The sequence below is a fragment of the Orcinus orca genome, chromosome 14 (genome assembly GCF_937001465.1).
Source record: "Orcinus orca chromosome 14, mOrcOrc1.1, whole genome shotgun sequence".
In the NCBI taxonomy this organism is placed as follows: Eukaryota; Metazoa; Chordata; class Mammalia; order Artiodactyla; family Delphinidae; genus Orcinus; species Orcinus orca.
In genome coordinates, this window is record NC_064572.1 from 88,729,658 (window position 1) to 88,742,406 (window position 12,749).

The window sequence follows — 12,749 nt, forward strand, 5'->3', positions numbered from 1 at the left end:
GAGAAACAGAAGTTGTTTGAGATTAGAAAACATGGGCAATTATGACGCCAACATAAACACAGATCCAAGATTCAGATGAACTTATTTAGCTGCACTGACGTACGACATGTATCAAGATTTTCTTAAACAAAGGGAAACAGAACCAAACTCCTACAGGTGGAACTGAAGAATTACCATGAGGAATTTTTGTTTTTTTAAGTCAGTGCCATCTCAATTTTGGAACAGCTATAAGAAAGAAATGAAACCACAGTTAGCACAATAAATTCTAGTGGGGAGGAAACACTGTTTTTTCTTCTACCAGCTGTTTCCATGGTTTTAATCTCAAATTTAGAACAGTATAATAAGGACTGTGTTCTCTTTCACAAAATCAGGTGAGATTAAAAGATACTAGTGCATAATTATTCAACGCAGCAGCCAGGTTCTGAGCTGAGAAAGTCAGGAGCGATCAAAGCTCTAGATTTGTTTAAAAAAATTAAACGTCACCCTAAGCTCTGCGGATCTGTTTCTACCATCATCAGCGTCAGTGCTTTATGAGGCGGTGTGGGTGAGGAGACGGTTAGCCATTTGTGGGAAGGATTCAAAGTCAAGGATGCCAATGCTGCCACGCCCCACGTGGGCACCGCTGCCAGGCCGGCTGCACAAGGACAGGAGTCCACAGGCTCGTTCCAGGGCCCCCGAGGGCCACACCGGGACCAGCACTCATGCCCACCGTCCCAACCTCCCTTGAAACAGAATCGTTAGCGAGCAAAGTGCTACGTTATGAGAGCACTGAAACATAAAATTCAAATATAAAGTTAAAAGATCACCAAGGGTCTATAAGGGTAGGAAAACCCCCAAACAAGTCACGTGAACGCCGGCAAAACCACAGGCAACGGAGTGAACCTGCCTCCTGTTCACTCGGGAGTCGAGCCCGCGACATCAGGAGAGAACGGCCAGTGCCGGCAGAGCCAGGCAGAGGATGGATGGGAAGGGCCGGGATGAAGAGCTCATCCGGACCAGGTCTAGCGCAGCCTCTGCGCAAGGACCATGGGGAACCGCGTCAATTAAAGGTTAGACAGGTAAGATCCATGACATGAGGGGTGATCTCTTTCACGCCTGTCCATCCTGGTCTCTTACTGGGGGCTTCCTGGGGCCCTTCATTCATTGTGACGTACAATTACACTGACTAAATGATTTGTAATTTACGTAATTATCCCTAAGTTCATCAGTTGAGGAACGATCTTTTTGTAGAATTTTGGGGTGATAGAAAATGTCTTTGTTTCCTGTGAGAAAATAGCATAGCTGGGAGTATTCAGAAACAGTTGTGTTAGAAATATATGATTATATCAAGACCAGAGTTTACATTACTAATCCAAGCAGAAAAACGAGGAGGGATGTTCACTATGAAGCTAACTGAAGACTGAAACCTAACGAGGGGCCTCTGAGTACTAGATTTCCCCCACTAATTATTCAAGTAAATATGGTGGGACGTGATTTCTGATGGGGACTAACATTTCAATTTGGCAAAGCTGGGGTTCTCTTGGTAATTCTCACTAATTACCAAGGTCGTCTTCTTGAGATGCACGCTGGTTATGATTTCCTGTGGGTGATAAAAATGGCTAATCATGGGCTTCCCTGGTGGCGCAGTGGTTGAGAGTCCGCCTGCCGACGCAGGGGACGCGGGTTCGTGCCCCGGTCCGGGAAGATCCCACGTACCGCGGAGCGGCTGGGCCCGTGAGCCATGGCCGCTGAGCCTGCGCGTCCGGAGCCTGTGCTCCGCAACGGGAGAGGCCACAGCGGTGAGAGGCCCGCGTACCACAAAAAAAAAAAAAAAAAAAAAAAAAAAAAGGCTAATCATGGCATAAAACTCCCCTTCCACACTGAAGTAATAAAAGTGAATTAGAGGCACAGAGCCCAGAGATAAAGAAAGTAGCTAAAACAGAAGAAAGACGATCTGTTTAATAAACATGTAATTCTGACACGGATGTTAATCTCTTATAGAGAAATCCTACATCAGGGAGCAACAGTTTAATTTGCACTAACGTTCGTGATCCATTTATACCATTTAGCATCGGCACTAATGATGGGGAGGAAGGCGTGGCCCACAGGTGAGTGTGTGCCCAGGGACGTCACTAACAGGGAACCGGTAGGACAACCAGCGGGAACGGGGACGTAACAGGCTGAGGCAGAGACACACCTGGTAACAGCAAAGGAAGAGAGAATGTTCACATGACACCGGGGCAGCCCAGAGGCCAGCAGCGTAGCTGACAGATCAGACCAGAGGCCAAAGTGCCGTTTGTGACTTTCAAAAGCAGCAATAAACGCTGATTTCTTGGGTTAGTTGTGGGAAGAGAAATGCATCCAACGCGTTCACAGTCTATAAAATGCCGTCTGGTAAACGAGCAAAGGGAAGGACCTGAGACTCTAATGCGTTCAAGAAACACAAACGTGTGCTGGTTTTCCTATAACAGTGAAACCAAACGCAGACCGCAGCCTCGCCTGAGGGGCGTCCAACTGCACGGCCTGGCTGCCCGCGTGCCCGTGCCCGTGCCTGCTGAGATGTGAGGGCGGCGGACCCAGAAGGCCAGGGTCACTACTCCTCTGAGCAGTGCTGGCCAGCGAGCTCTGGACCCAGACCAGGAAGGGAAGGCCAGGCTGCTTCTGCCCGGCTCCCGGATGCCCCTTCCCTTCCTCAGGGCTCTGGAGCTGTCCTGCTGGATCCAGCCCTGTTCCACACAGGGGACCGCAAAGCACCACTGCCGAGAGCCAGGTGGGAAAACAGGGACGAAGGCCGTGCGGGCCCCGCAGCCCCCAGCCCGGGGTTTCACATCTTCGCAGCCCACTGACCTTGGCTGGTCTGTCTCCTGCCGGGCTCTTCGTCTCCCCGTGCAGCATCAGGGCCGGCGGGCAGGGCGCCCGGCTGTGCTCTCTGCTTTTATCTGCGGGGCCAAAACAACCGTCGTTAGCATCTGTTTGTCCTGTCAGTTTGTAAAACTGAACAAGGACAGACAGTGGCTTGGAGAATTCAGAGTGGTGGTGCGCACGGTGCATCCCACGGGAAGCTGTGCCGACTGGTGCTGGCCACGCCTCCACTGCGACTCCATGGTGAGGTCCTGGCAACAGCATCTGAGCCTGCACAGCACTGTCCACGCACGCATCCTGGACCAGGCCACGTGGGTCACAATGGACAGGACTCAGGTCTCCCTGACAAGGGGCCCAATGTGGGCAGCAGAGGCAGGCTTCCGTAGGCTTCAACAGCCAGTGGCCGTGATGGGCCACCCTGAGCCCTGTCCCAACAGGGGCTGGGGGTCCATGCTGGCCAGACTTCCCGTTACCGTTGTTTGCCCATCACTAAAGTGGACACAGGCCCCCATGGGTGGCCTGCACAGTGCTTTGACTGTGCAGACAGTGACTGTCTGGTAGGAGGGAGGGGAAAGTGGAAACAACCTGACTCCAGATATGAAAACAGACTTAGGCTTCATCTTATTCAAAGACGTTGCGTAGCCTCAGACGTCTGCGGGCAGTGACGGACAGCAAGATTAACCAGGGTGTTAGGAGCAAGGATTAGTAGAAACACCAAGCCACCTAAACACACCAGCCTCACAAATAGATAAATTCACCGAGGAGACCCTGGAAGGGTCTGGAAGGGATTGCTTGACCTGGGGCTCCTGTCTGTGCAACACAGTTGAGCAGGTCCCAGGGTCTCTCCTTCCCAGTGGAAGGGAGGAGAGAACGATAAGCACCGCTCTGTGTGTGTGCGCGTCTGTGTGTTCTCACGAATGTACGTGTGTGTACGTGTCTGTGTGTGTGCGCGTCTGTGTGTTCTCACGAATGTACGTGTGTGTACGTGTCTGTGTGTGTGCGCGTCTGTGTTCTCACGAATGTACATGTGTGTACGTGTGTGTGCGCGTCTGTGTGTTCTCACGAATGTACGTGTGTGTACGTGTCTGTGTGTGTGCGCGTCTGTGTGTTCTCACGAATGTACGTGTGTGTACGTGTCTGTGTGTGTGCGCGTCTGTGTGTTCTCACGAATGTACGTGTGTACGTGTGTGTGCGCGTCTGTGTGTTCTCACGAATGTACGTGTGTGTACGTGTCTGTGTGTGTGCGCGTCTGTGTGTTCTCACGAATGTACGTGTGTGTACGTGTGTGTGTGCGTGTCTGTGTGTTCTCACGAATGTACGTGTGTGTACGTGTCTGTGTGTGTGTGCGTCTGTGTGTTCTCACGAATGTATGTGTGTGTACGTGTGTGTGTGCATGCTTGGGCTTGGCTCCCACCTGGGGCCCGGCCATGGTGCCACGGTGGGCATCGGTACCTGGCACCCTAGTGGCTGCAGAGCCAGGTCCAGGCTGCAGGGCAGTCGTGCCAGAGCCTGGGTGAGGAAGCAGGCACCCCACTAACAACTGTACCTCAGAGATGCAGCAGTGCCCCGGGGCCAGCTCTGGACCTGGACCAAAAGTCCAGTCCCCACAGAGGTGCTGCGTCTGGACGAGGCGGAAGCACGCGGGAGCCAGCCCTGAGGCCCCGCCTCCACCTGTCACGGACATGGATGTACGGACAGAGGTTGTTAGGACCGCAGCCAGGCTTGCTGTCACTCTGAAGCGTGGCCTGGCCTGCAGGCTCTCCCCAGGGGCCAGCTGGCTGGTCCTGGCTCTTAAAGGGACCTTAGCTCAGGCTGGTGGCAAACAGACCAAGCGTGGACCCCAGACGTTGCGGCTTCCGGCTGCCCTCACATCTCCAAACCGCGTGCGTCTGGAGCCTGGAACGCACATCCCCTTCACACGGGGGTGGTAAGTGCCGACCACTGGGGTCCCGGGCAGCCGTGACCACCACCCAGAGGCTCGCCTCGGCCTGGCAGCACCACTTACAGGGCCATTTCACCGTCGGCCTCGGGGAAGGGACTGTAAAGCAATCCTCAGTCAACCAGCCACACCCCAGCCTCGAGGGATGCGGGTGGTTCCGCTGAGTCAACAGCAGATTCTCTGATACCCTGTCCCCACTCGTCCTGCAGAGCCCGGCCTGTCACGAGGTCTAGAGCCGGGGACCCCCGTCTGGGCTTCAGCTCAGGCCCTGATCCCACCAGCCACCAACTCCGTGCCAGACGGGAACGGGGGTTTGCCAGGGGGCATCCGCGGGGCAGTCCCGGAACCCAGCCCTTCCCGCCGCTGCAGCTGAGGAACAGGGTGGGAGGCTGGTGCCCAAGGTGGGCAGAGGGGCTTTGCAAGGATGCCTGGGTGTGGGCAGCCTTAGCAAGAGGTCTACACCGGCCAGAAAAGCGCAAGGGCCTGCGCCGGGGTGGGGGGCACTGAGGAGAGAGCCACGGAGGGTGGCGTCTGAAGAGGCCACCAGAGCAGCTCTTGTGCGAAAGAGAGGCCGGGGACACAGGGACACTGCCTTGCCCAGGAGACCAAGCCTGCAGAACCTCCCCAGAGCCGCCCACAGGACCTGGGACACTCGACCCCTGCTCTGTGAAGGAGGCCAGAGAACAAAAAGGAAGCTGAACTCTCCCTGCTCCCACCTTGCCTCCCGGCAAGGCCCAAGGAAAGGGGAGAAAAGCTTGAATTTGCAACGAAGTGGAAGGGTCTGGGTTATGACCCTGGGCTCTACTTTCGAGTTGCTGGACCGAGGCCTGAGCTGTGAGTAGAAATGAGCAGCTTTCCACCGCCTGAGCACACGGTCTGGGCTCCTTCGCAGTCCGCACGGGCCGTGCCCGGAGGGAGGGGCCGTGTGCCGATGCGGGGGCTCCGCACAGAAAACAAAGCCATCGGGCGTCACTGGAAATGGGAGGATCTTCTCACCTCATGCAAATACTACACGTTGTAAAAACAGTGCGAGGAAACTGACCGCAAGGCCCTGTGTGCTCCTCAGAACGCAGTTCTCAATGAGAGCAGTCTTGCTTACGTGTGTGCCCTCATTATTCTGAGAAAGTATATTAATTTTTTTTCCTTTATTGAAAACACTTGATCTTTGTAAAACTTGGCTCTTCAAATCTGGCATTTGGGCTACATGCACGGCGCTGCTCGCTGTGACGGCTCCTTTGCAAAGACGGCCCTGATCATCACGCTGAAGGCCCTCGCGGCACACGCGCCCCCCAGAGCGCCTGTGACAGACGTTGAGCCTCGCCCTGCGCGGCTTCCTTAAGAGCCCACCCCCCTCACAGCCGTGGCTCGTGCAGCCTCGCACCTTGGCTCAGCTGGGCCACCCAGATCCCTCTCGTGATAGCCTGGGTCTCCACGTTCGTCCTGGAAGAGCTGATGCTACGTCTCCCCGAGGGCCACTCCGGGGCCCACTCTGACCTGCTAAACCACCCTGTGCTTTGGGCCTCTCCACAAACCCCGATGATGCTGCCATCAGATGCTCCCTTGGGTGTCAAAGAGAACTAGTTTGTGAGGAGAATCAACAGGTCTGAAGACCTGGTGCTGAAGTGCTTCGGGGCGTGCGTGATGCCCTTCCACCCTGTGAGGGGGGCAGGATGGTCAGATCTTTGGGGGCGGTTGGTCTATTGATCAAGCCCAGCCCTGGGAGGGGAAGGGCTCTCAGATAGTTTGCTTTTCCTCCTGGCAGGGCTGAGTGACAAGGAGGCCCAGAAAGGTCGCATGGAAGCCGGAAGAAGAAAGGGGGCCTGTGTGAAAACTGCACACAGTCCACTGAACACACGTACTTGCTGCCTGTACAGAATCCAGCACAACCCTGGCTGTTCGCGGGGAGAAGTGGGGGGAAGTGGAGTGAGCAATCAGACAGCACCTTCCCTCAAAATGCTGCAGGAGTTGGCAAGGGTGACGGGAGGGGATACACAACAGCCCTCGGAAGGTGAACAGTCGGCAAAACTTGTCCCGTGGAACAAAGGGGACAGAAAAGCCATGCTCCTCATAGGCGAGACTTAGCCGTGGAAACGTCTAGCTCGGCAATCAATCAACCTCGTTTCCCTAGAAGAAGAGCGAGGTGGGCTTGCTGGGTCCTAATCTGAGGTCAGGGGTCCATGTCAGCTTCCCAGCATGTCACCTCTTGGTCATCAGTCCCCATCTAAGCCACCTGTTCCCTTAGAGTCCCGGGGATGTGAAGACTCAAAGTTATCTGGTATCAGGCCTCAGAGCAAAGATGGCTCTTATACGATGGTAATGGGACAATCACTATACACCCAGAACTATATTGAATAAAGCACTAGGATTGTCTTAAACATTTAAAAGTTGCTTTCTTAATCATTAACATAAAGAACCACAGCAGACGAGTCAAAATTGTCTAACTTGTCAAAAAGATATAAAAACATGTCCGCATCTTTTAATTCAAAAGGTGACTCTGAAATTCAATCTCATTTTAATCCAATAAAGTTTGCCCTCCCTTGGTCTCAGTTTCCTCATCTATAAAATGGACCGATCTCCTAAGTTTCTTCCAATTCTGGGATTCTGAAAGTCAACAGGACATCTGCAACTGCTTGGGGTATATTCCCCCAAAATAGAAGATATAAGCAGTGAACTTGGAGGGCCAGAATAATCTTCTGGTTTCCTGCTGGGGAAGAAGGAAATGGATTAACCCCAAGGAAGAGGGCAGAAGAGACAGTTAACCTTTTCTATCCTGAAAACCAACAGTGGCTTCTGACGAATTTGGAATTAGTGGGGCATCTCCTCTTAGACCAAGGGGACCCCTGATCCAGAGATGGTCTGCACCACACGACCCTGATTGTGACCTCCTGGGGGAGCCCGTGAGGTTGGGGGGACAGCAGGATGACTTGAGTTCCCTGGTCATTGCAGACCACTGGCCACGATGGGAAGGTTGACAAAGCCAGTCCACGCCACTAAACCCCACGTGCGCACAGGCCTCCGCCTGCAAAGACTGGAAGTGAACAGACGGGTCCCTGCCGGGGAATGTGCTCAGAAACAGAGGTTTCTCCCCAGTGACCCCCCCGCCCCAGTCCTGGAGAAGCCTGTGTAGGACATGGGGTGCTAGGGGCAATCCTGGAGTGCTGGGGTCCCATTTTCTGTGTCTGCCACGATCTAGTGACCCCACTTCCATATATGAATGTTCTCACCTCCAAGAACCAATAGCGTATCACCCACTTAAAGAAATGCCTTAAGGAGAATAATGAATGGTATTTTAATCTCGAATACTGTCTCCTGTAAGTGCTGCCTTAAAATAATTTCTGCGATGCTTAAGCAAAGCAGAAACAGTCATCTCATCTCACACCTAAGAAAACTAGACAAGGCCTTCTAGCCTCCACTGTAACTGAATATCATTTTCAGGCAAATGGCACATCATTTGTGAGCCCCCCTACATTTTTCATACATTCCTGTAGGCTGCAAACCATCATTTAAAACACTTCTCTTTGGTTCAGGGAGAGCATGTTGCAAAAGTGCGGCATTCAATCTTTTCCAAAAAGCATAAATCCATTTCACAGTCCCAGGCTGAGTTATGTCAGCAACGCCCACCTCTCAAGGCAGCACAGGAATTACAGCTGCTGAAAGAGGGAAAACATCCTCCCATCACCCGACCTCGTCCCGGGGATGCCAGAGAGCACACACCTGGCAGTGCTGCTGCCACCAAAGTGGGTGTCACAAGGGTCACGGCTGGGCTTGTCACGGCGGTTACCCTGAGGACCCGAGCTGGCACCAGGGGCTCAGGAGCCCATCCACCTGAGAGGCAAGGGTGCACCCCCAACACACACGGGCACATGCTTACACGCAGACAGACAGACAGGCATACACACACACAGAAAAGACTACTATTTTGATGACTTTCCAGCCATCGCAGCAGTTAAATGCATTACACAGAAATCCACTACTTAGTTAGGTTACTCTCTGGTCCACCCACGTCAGAAAAGAATGGAAAAAAAGCTGACATATGAGTGCAGAAAGTGTGATGACGTTTTCTACAGCTGACATCAAAAATAAGTTGTCTGTTATAAGAACTATATATACTATGCATTGCTTTCAAAACACGGACAGCATCTTTGAAAATTGTCCTACGGTCTATCATTTCCCCTCTTCTGACTCCGAGGGAGCTCTGTCACCTCCTCTTGCTTGGGCGCTCACGCCTGCATGCACGTGACGGGTGGAGGGTGCGCTGTGCCCCCGCCTCCAGCAAGCCTCCCGCGGCCACAGCTAACAGCCACCTCCGGGGCTGGCACTGAGCAGCAGGCATGGGACAAATGTCAGCTGGTGGGCAGGTGAAAGGCTGGGGGGCGGGCTCCCAGGACAGGACTCCCCACGATACCCCCTGTATGCTCCCCCCATATCTCCCGTCTCCACCGACGTCTGACCGTTCTAGATCCAGACTACAGTTTCTTTTCGTCTTTAATGACACTTGTGCTCCCAGACTGTAGCCGTCCAGCCCCCAAGCCCCTCTGCCGTAGTCCTTTTCTCTCCAGTAACAGGGCCGGCATGTTGCCATTTTTTACCTAAGTCGCCTCTACCTTCCTGGACAGTTATTAAGTCTCTTCCTTCTCTTTGTCCTGAGGCTTTTTCAAGCTCCCTCACGTCCCTCTCAGAGCTTTAAGAAATCGCGGCTTCCACAGGGGACTGAAGTGACAGGGAAGGGAGGTTCTGACCTAGTGTGGTCAAGATGGCAAAGCCGGACGCCTCCCCGCCAGGCAGGTGCAGACCTCGGCCCATCCCTGGGCCCCTGAGAACTCTGCCTCGCAGCCGAAGTCTCCTCGGGAGGGCCGCCTGAGGAAGCTTCGTCCAGCCTCTGCACCCCGAGGTTACCTGTTTTAATAGCTATTGAATTTGAAACCAGACAATGGCCAGAGAGATGCTCGTAGGGGCTTGGTGGTGAGATGCTCGTGGGCTGGTGCAAGAGACGAGAAGGCCGCTGGCTGAGGTCCTTGCAGTCGTTCTGGACAAGGATGACACGCTTTGCAGTTTGCGCGTCTCTCGTTCCATCAGCTGAGCTTCGACGAATGTAACGACGAGCATCTCACGACTGCTGAGAGCTCCTCAAAAGGCCTGGAGGGGGCCCCTCGGGGCCGAGCATGATTCCAGGGTCTCACTCGACAGGCAGGGCTCCTCCAGCCTCGGGGACAGGACCCCCCGCTCTCGCGGGCCCTGGCTTTAATGCAGAACCTGGTCGTGGAGACTCTCCCCCACCCCCCAGACGTGAGGTCTCCCCAACGCTGGGGCTCCGGGGGAAGCACACGACACGGGGCGGCCTCCCCCCGCCCCACCTACCAGGTGTCCCCAGATCCCTCAGGACCCAGCATCTGCCTCAGTGTAAATGCTGCCAGGTTGACCGTCCAGTGTCCACACCTGCTGGCTGCCTCTTTCATCAAGTTAAAGAACAGAACCAAGAGACAGGACCCTACTGTACCCCCCAAAGAGCCCCAGATTAGTTGTTGAATGAGGAGACGCAGCAACGCCAAGAGAGAAGCGTCAACTCCTTCACTGGACTCCAGCATTTAATAACTCGACATGATCCTTGACGCTGGTTTTGGTCCCTTGGGGACACGCTCCTGTATGGTCCCCACCGAGGAGGGCCTATGATTCTCTCTCGTGGGGACACCAGGCAAACATCTCTCCCTGGGGGACCTGTGTGGGCACCTGGCAACACCTCCCCCTGCCCTCCCTGCGGTGGGAAGGGTGAGCGGGGCCCCATCACAGAGTGGACAGGTGGGGTCCCCAGGCCACCTGGGTGGGAGCTACACGCGTGAGCAGCCCCAGGGGAGAACCTCTCTGTTTCCTTTCCTGGGTCCTGGTGACAGCCCACGCTGTGCCCTAAGGGCAGGACTGGCTCCAGTTAAAAACACAGAAACATCAAATTGGTATCATTTAAGTTAATTTTTAAACTTTCTTCTTCTCTATTCGAGAATGCACTAAGCAGAGGTGTCAAGACTCCTCTGTTTAAAGCGCTGGGATGTGAAGAGCTCAGCCTGTCCCGCCCCACAGGCCACTGGGTCCCCCGGGTTTCCCTGGGTGTCAACCTCACAGCAGCCAGGAGGCCGAGCCAGCCTAGGCCCAGGAACCCGGGAAGTTCAGGCACAGCCCAACCACCAGTAAGACCATCGTGGAGGGCTGGGAGATGGGGGCTTCCAGCAATTTCTTCAAATCCGAGGTCATTAAAGCAAAAGGAGCCCAGACTTTTATTTGATGTGGGTTTTGAGGTTAATGGAAAGGTTACTAATTTCTGATCGACAGCAGACGAATAGAACCTGCATTGGCACGTCACAGTGACGGAAAGAGTGCACACACAGCGACGGTTTTGTCACACCGCTGATCAGGGCAGGTCCTTCCACGAGAGGGGGCCCATGTACCCTGATTCCCCAGAAGCCACTTCTGATCTGACCGCAGAGGGGTTTCTGCACCTGGTGACAGCAGTGCTCCAAAAGGCTCACGACAGTTTCTTCATTTTTTGGTCAAAACATGTGGCAGGTGTGGCTCTGCTCTAAGGTGGCATGAGGTACAAGGTGGGTAGAGGGAAAAGAAAGGCACGTGAGGACTTGAGGACACAGGGAGGGGGAAGGGTAAGCTGGGACGAAGTGAGAGAGTGGCATGGCCATATATACACTACCAAACGTAAAATAGATAGCTAGCGGGAAGCAGCCGCATAGCACAGGGAGATCAGCTCAGTGCTTTGTGACCACATAGAGGGGTGGGATAGGGAGGGTGGGAGGGAGACGCAAGAGGGAGGGGATATGGGGATATACATATGCATATAGCTGATTCACCTTGTTATACAGCAGAAGCTAACACAACAATGTAAAGCACTTATACTCCAATAAAGACGTTTAAAAAAAAAAAAAGAAAAGAAAGAAAGGCACGTGAAGCCAGGTGAGCTGCAGGCCTCAGGACCAACCACCCCTGCGGCCAGGGGCACCTGGGAGAGGACAGGACAGGTTCCTCTGGAGCTGGCAGGTGAATCGACAGGTGGAGGGAGGGTCCAAAGATGGACAGGGGTTGGGACAAGGGGGCGGGAACAACTTATGGAAACAAGGAATAGGAGGTCCCAGAGCTGAGACCCACATCCGGGACAGGACTCGGACCACAGATGCCAGGGCAAGTGACAGAAGACAGGGCCCAGTGGGGAGATAAGGCCACGCAGGCCAGCGAGAGAGCAGCCATCCCCCTCCCCCCCACCATGTGGATATGACAAGGAGCTGTGAAAGCTAAAAATACGTAGACAATGGCATATGAAATTGTCAATATAAATAATGTTATACATACTGCATTATACATAGTATATTATAGAGTGCTTTATACATGTAACAAAATAATTACATTTTATTTTCACACTGAAGATTTTTTCAAGGCTACTAGCTACTGTTACTATTATTTCATAGAAAAGGAATCTCAAGTGAGGCCTGTAGCAGTCCTAGGAGCCTTTTGACAATGCTAAAATTAAGCGTTAGAGTCTTAGAGTTCAGATATCGTATTTAACACATTAGTTACCTTGGCATAAGTATTCATGGCCTCAGATTTTAAAACATCCTCAAAGTACATTTTTTATATAACCTTTAGTTATATATGGAAGAGAAATGCATGATTAAATATATTCATATTCTAAATTACATCATTAAATTTTATCAAATAGGAACATTTATGTAAAAAAAAATCAATATCAAAGCAATTGTGATATAAAAGGGAGATTTGTGAAACCCTTGTTGCTGGAATGGGAATTATGATCACTGAGCATGTTCTATTGTTAGCAATGTCCAGCCCCATGAAGAGGAGGTGTGTGGCTGGGCCCTTGGGTTTGATGTAGCCATTGGAGGGGATTCTCATCTTGGGGAACTTTAGGGCTCAGGACAGGGGGGCACAGACTCCCCTCAACACACTGCCCACCATG

At 53.1% G+C, this 12,749-nt stretch overlaps 1 protein-coding gene across 1 annotated transcript in view; it reads right to left on the reverse strand.

The window, feature by feature from the left end:
* Positions 1–12,749, reverse strand: part of TCERG1L (transcription elongation regulator 1 like) — a 196,933-nt gene that overhangs the window by 67,382 nt on the left and 116,802 nt on the right. Inside the window, exon 8 of the mRNA XM_049696896.1 lies at positions 2,827–2,918. Within this exon, the coding sequence (XP_049552853.1) occupies positions 2,827–2,918 (92 nt within the window). The remainder of the gene's footprint in view (positions 1–2,826; positions 2,919–12,749) is intronic.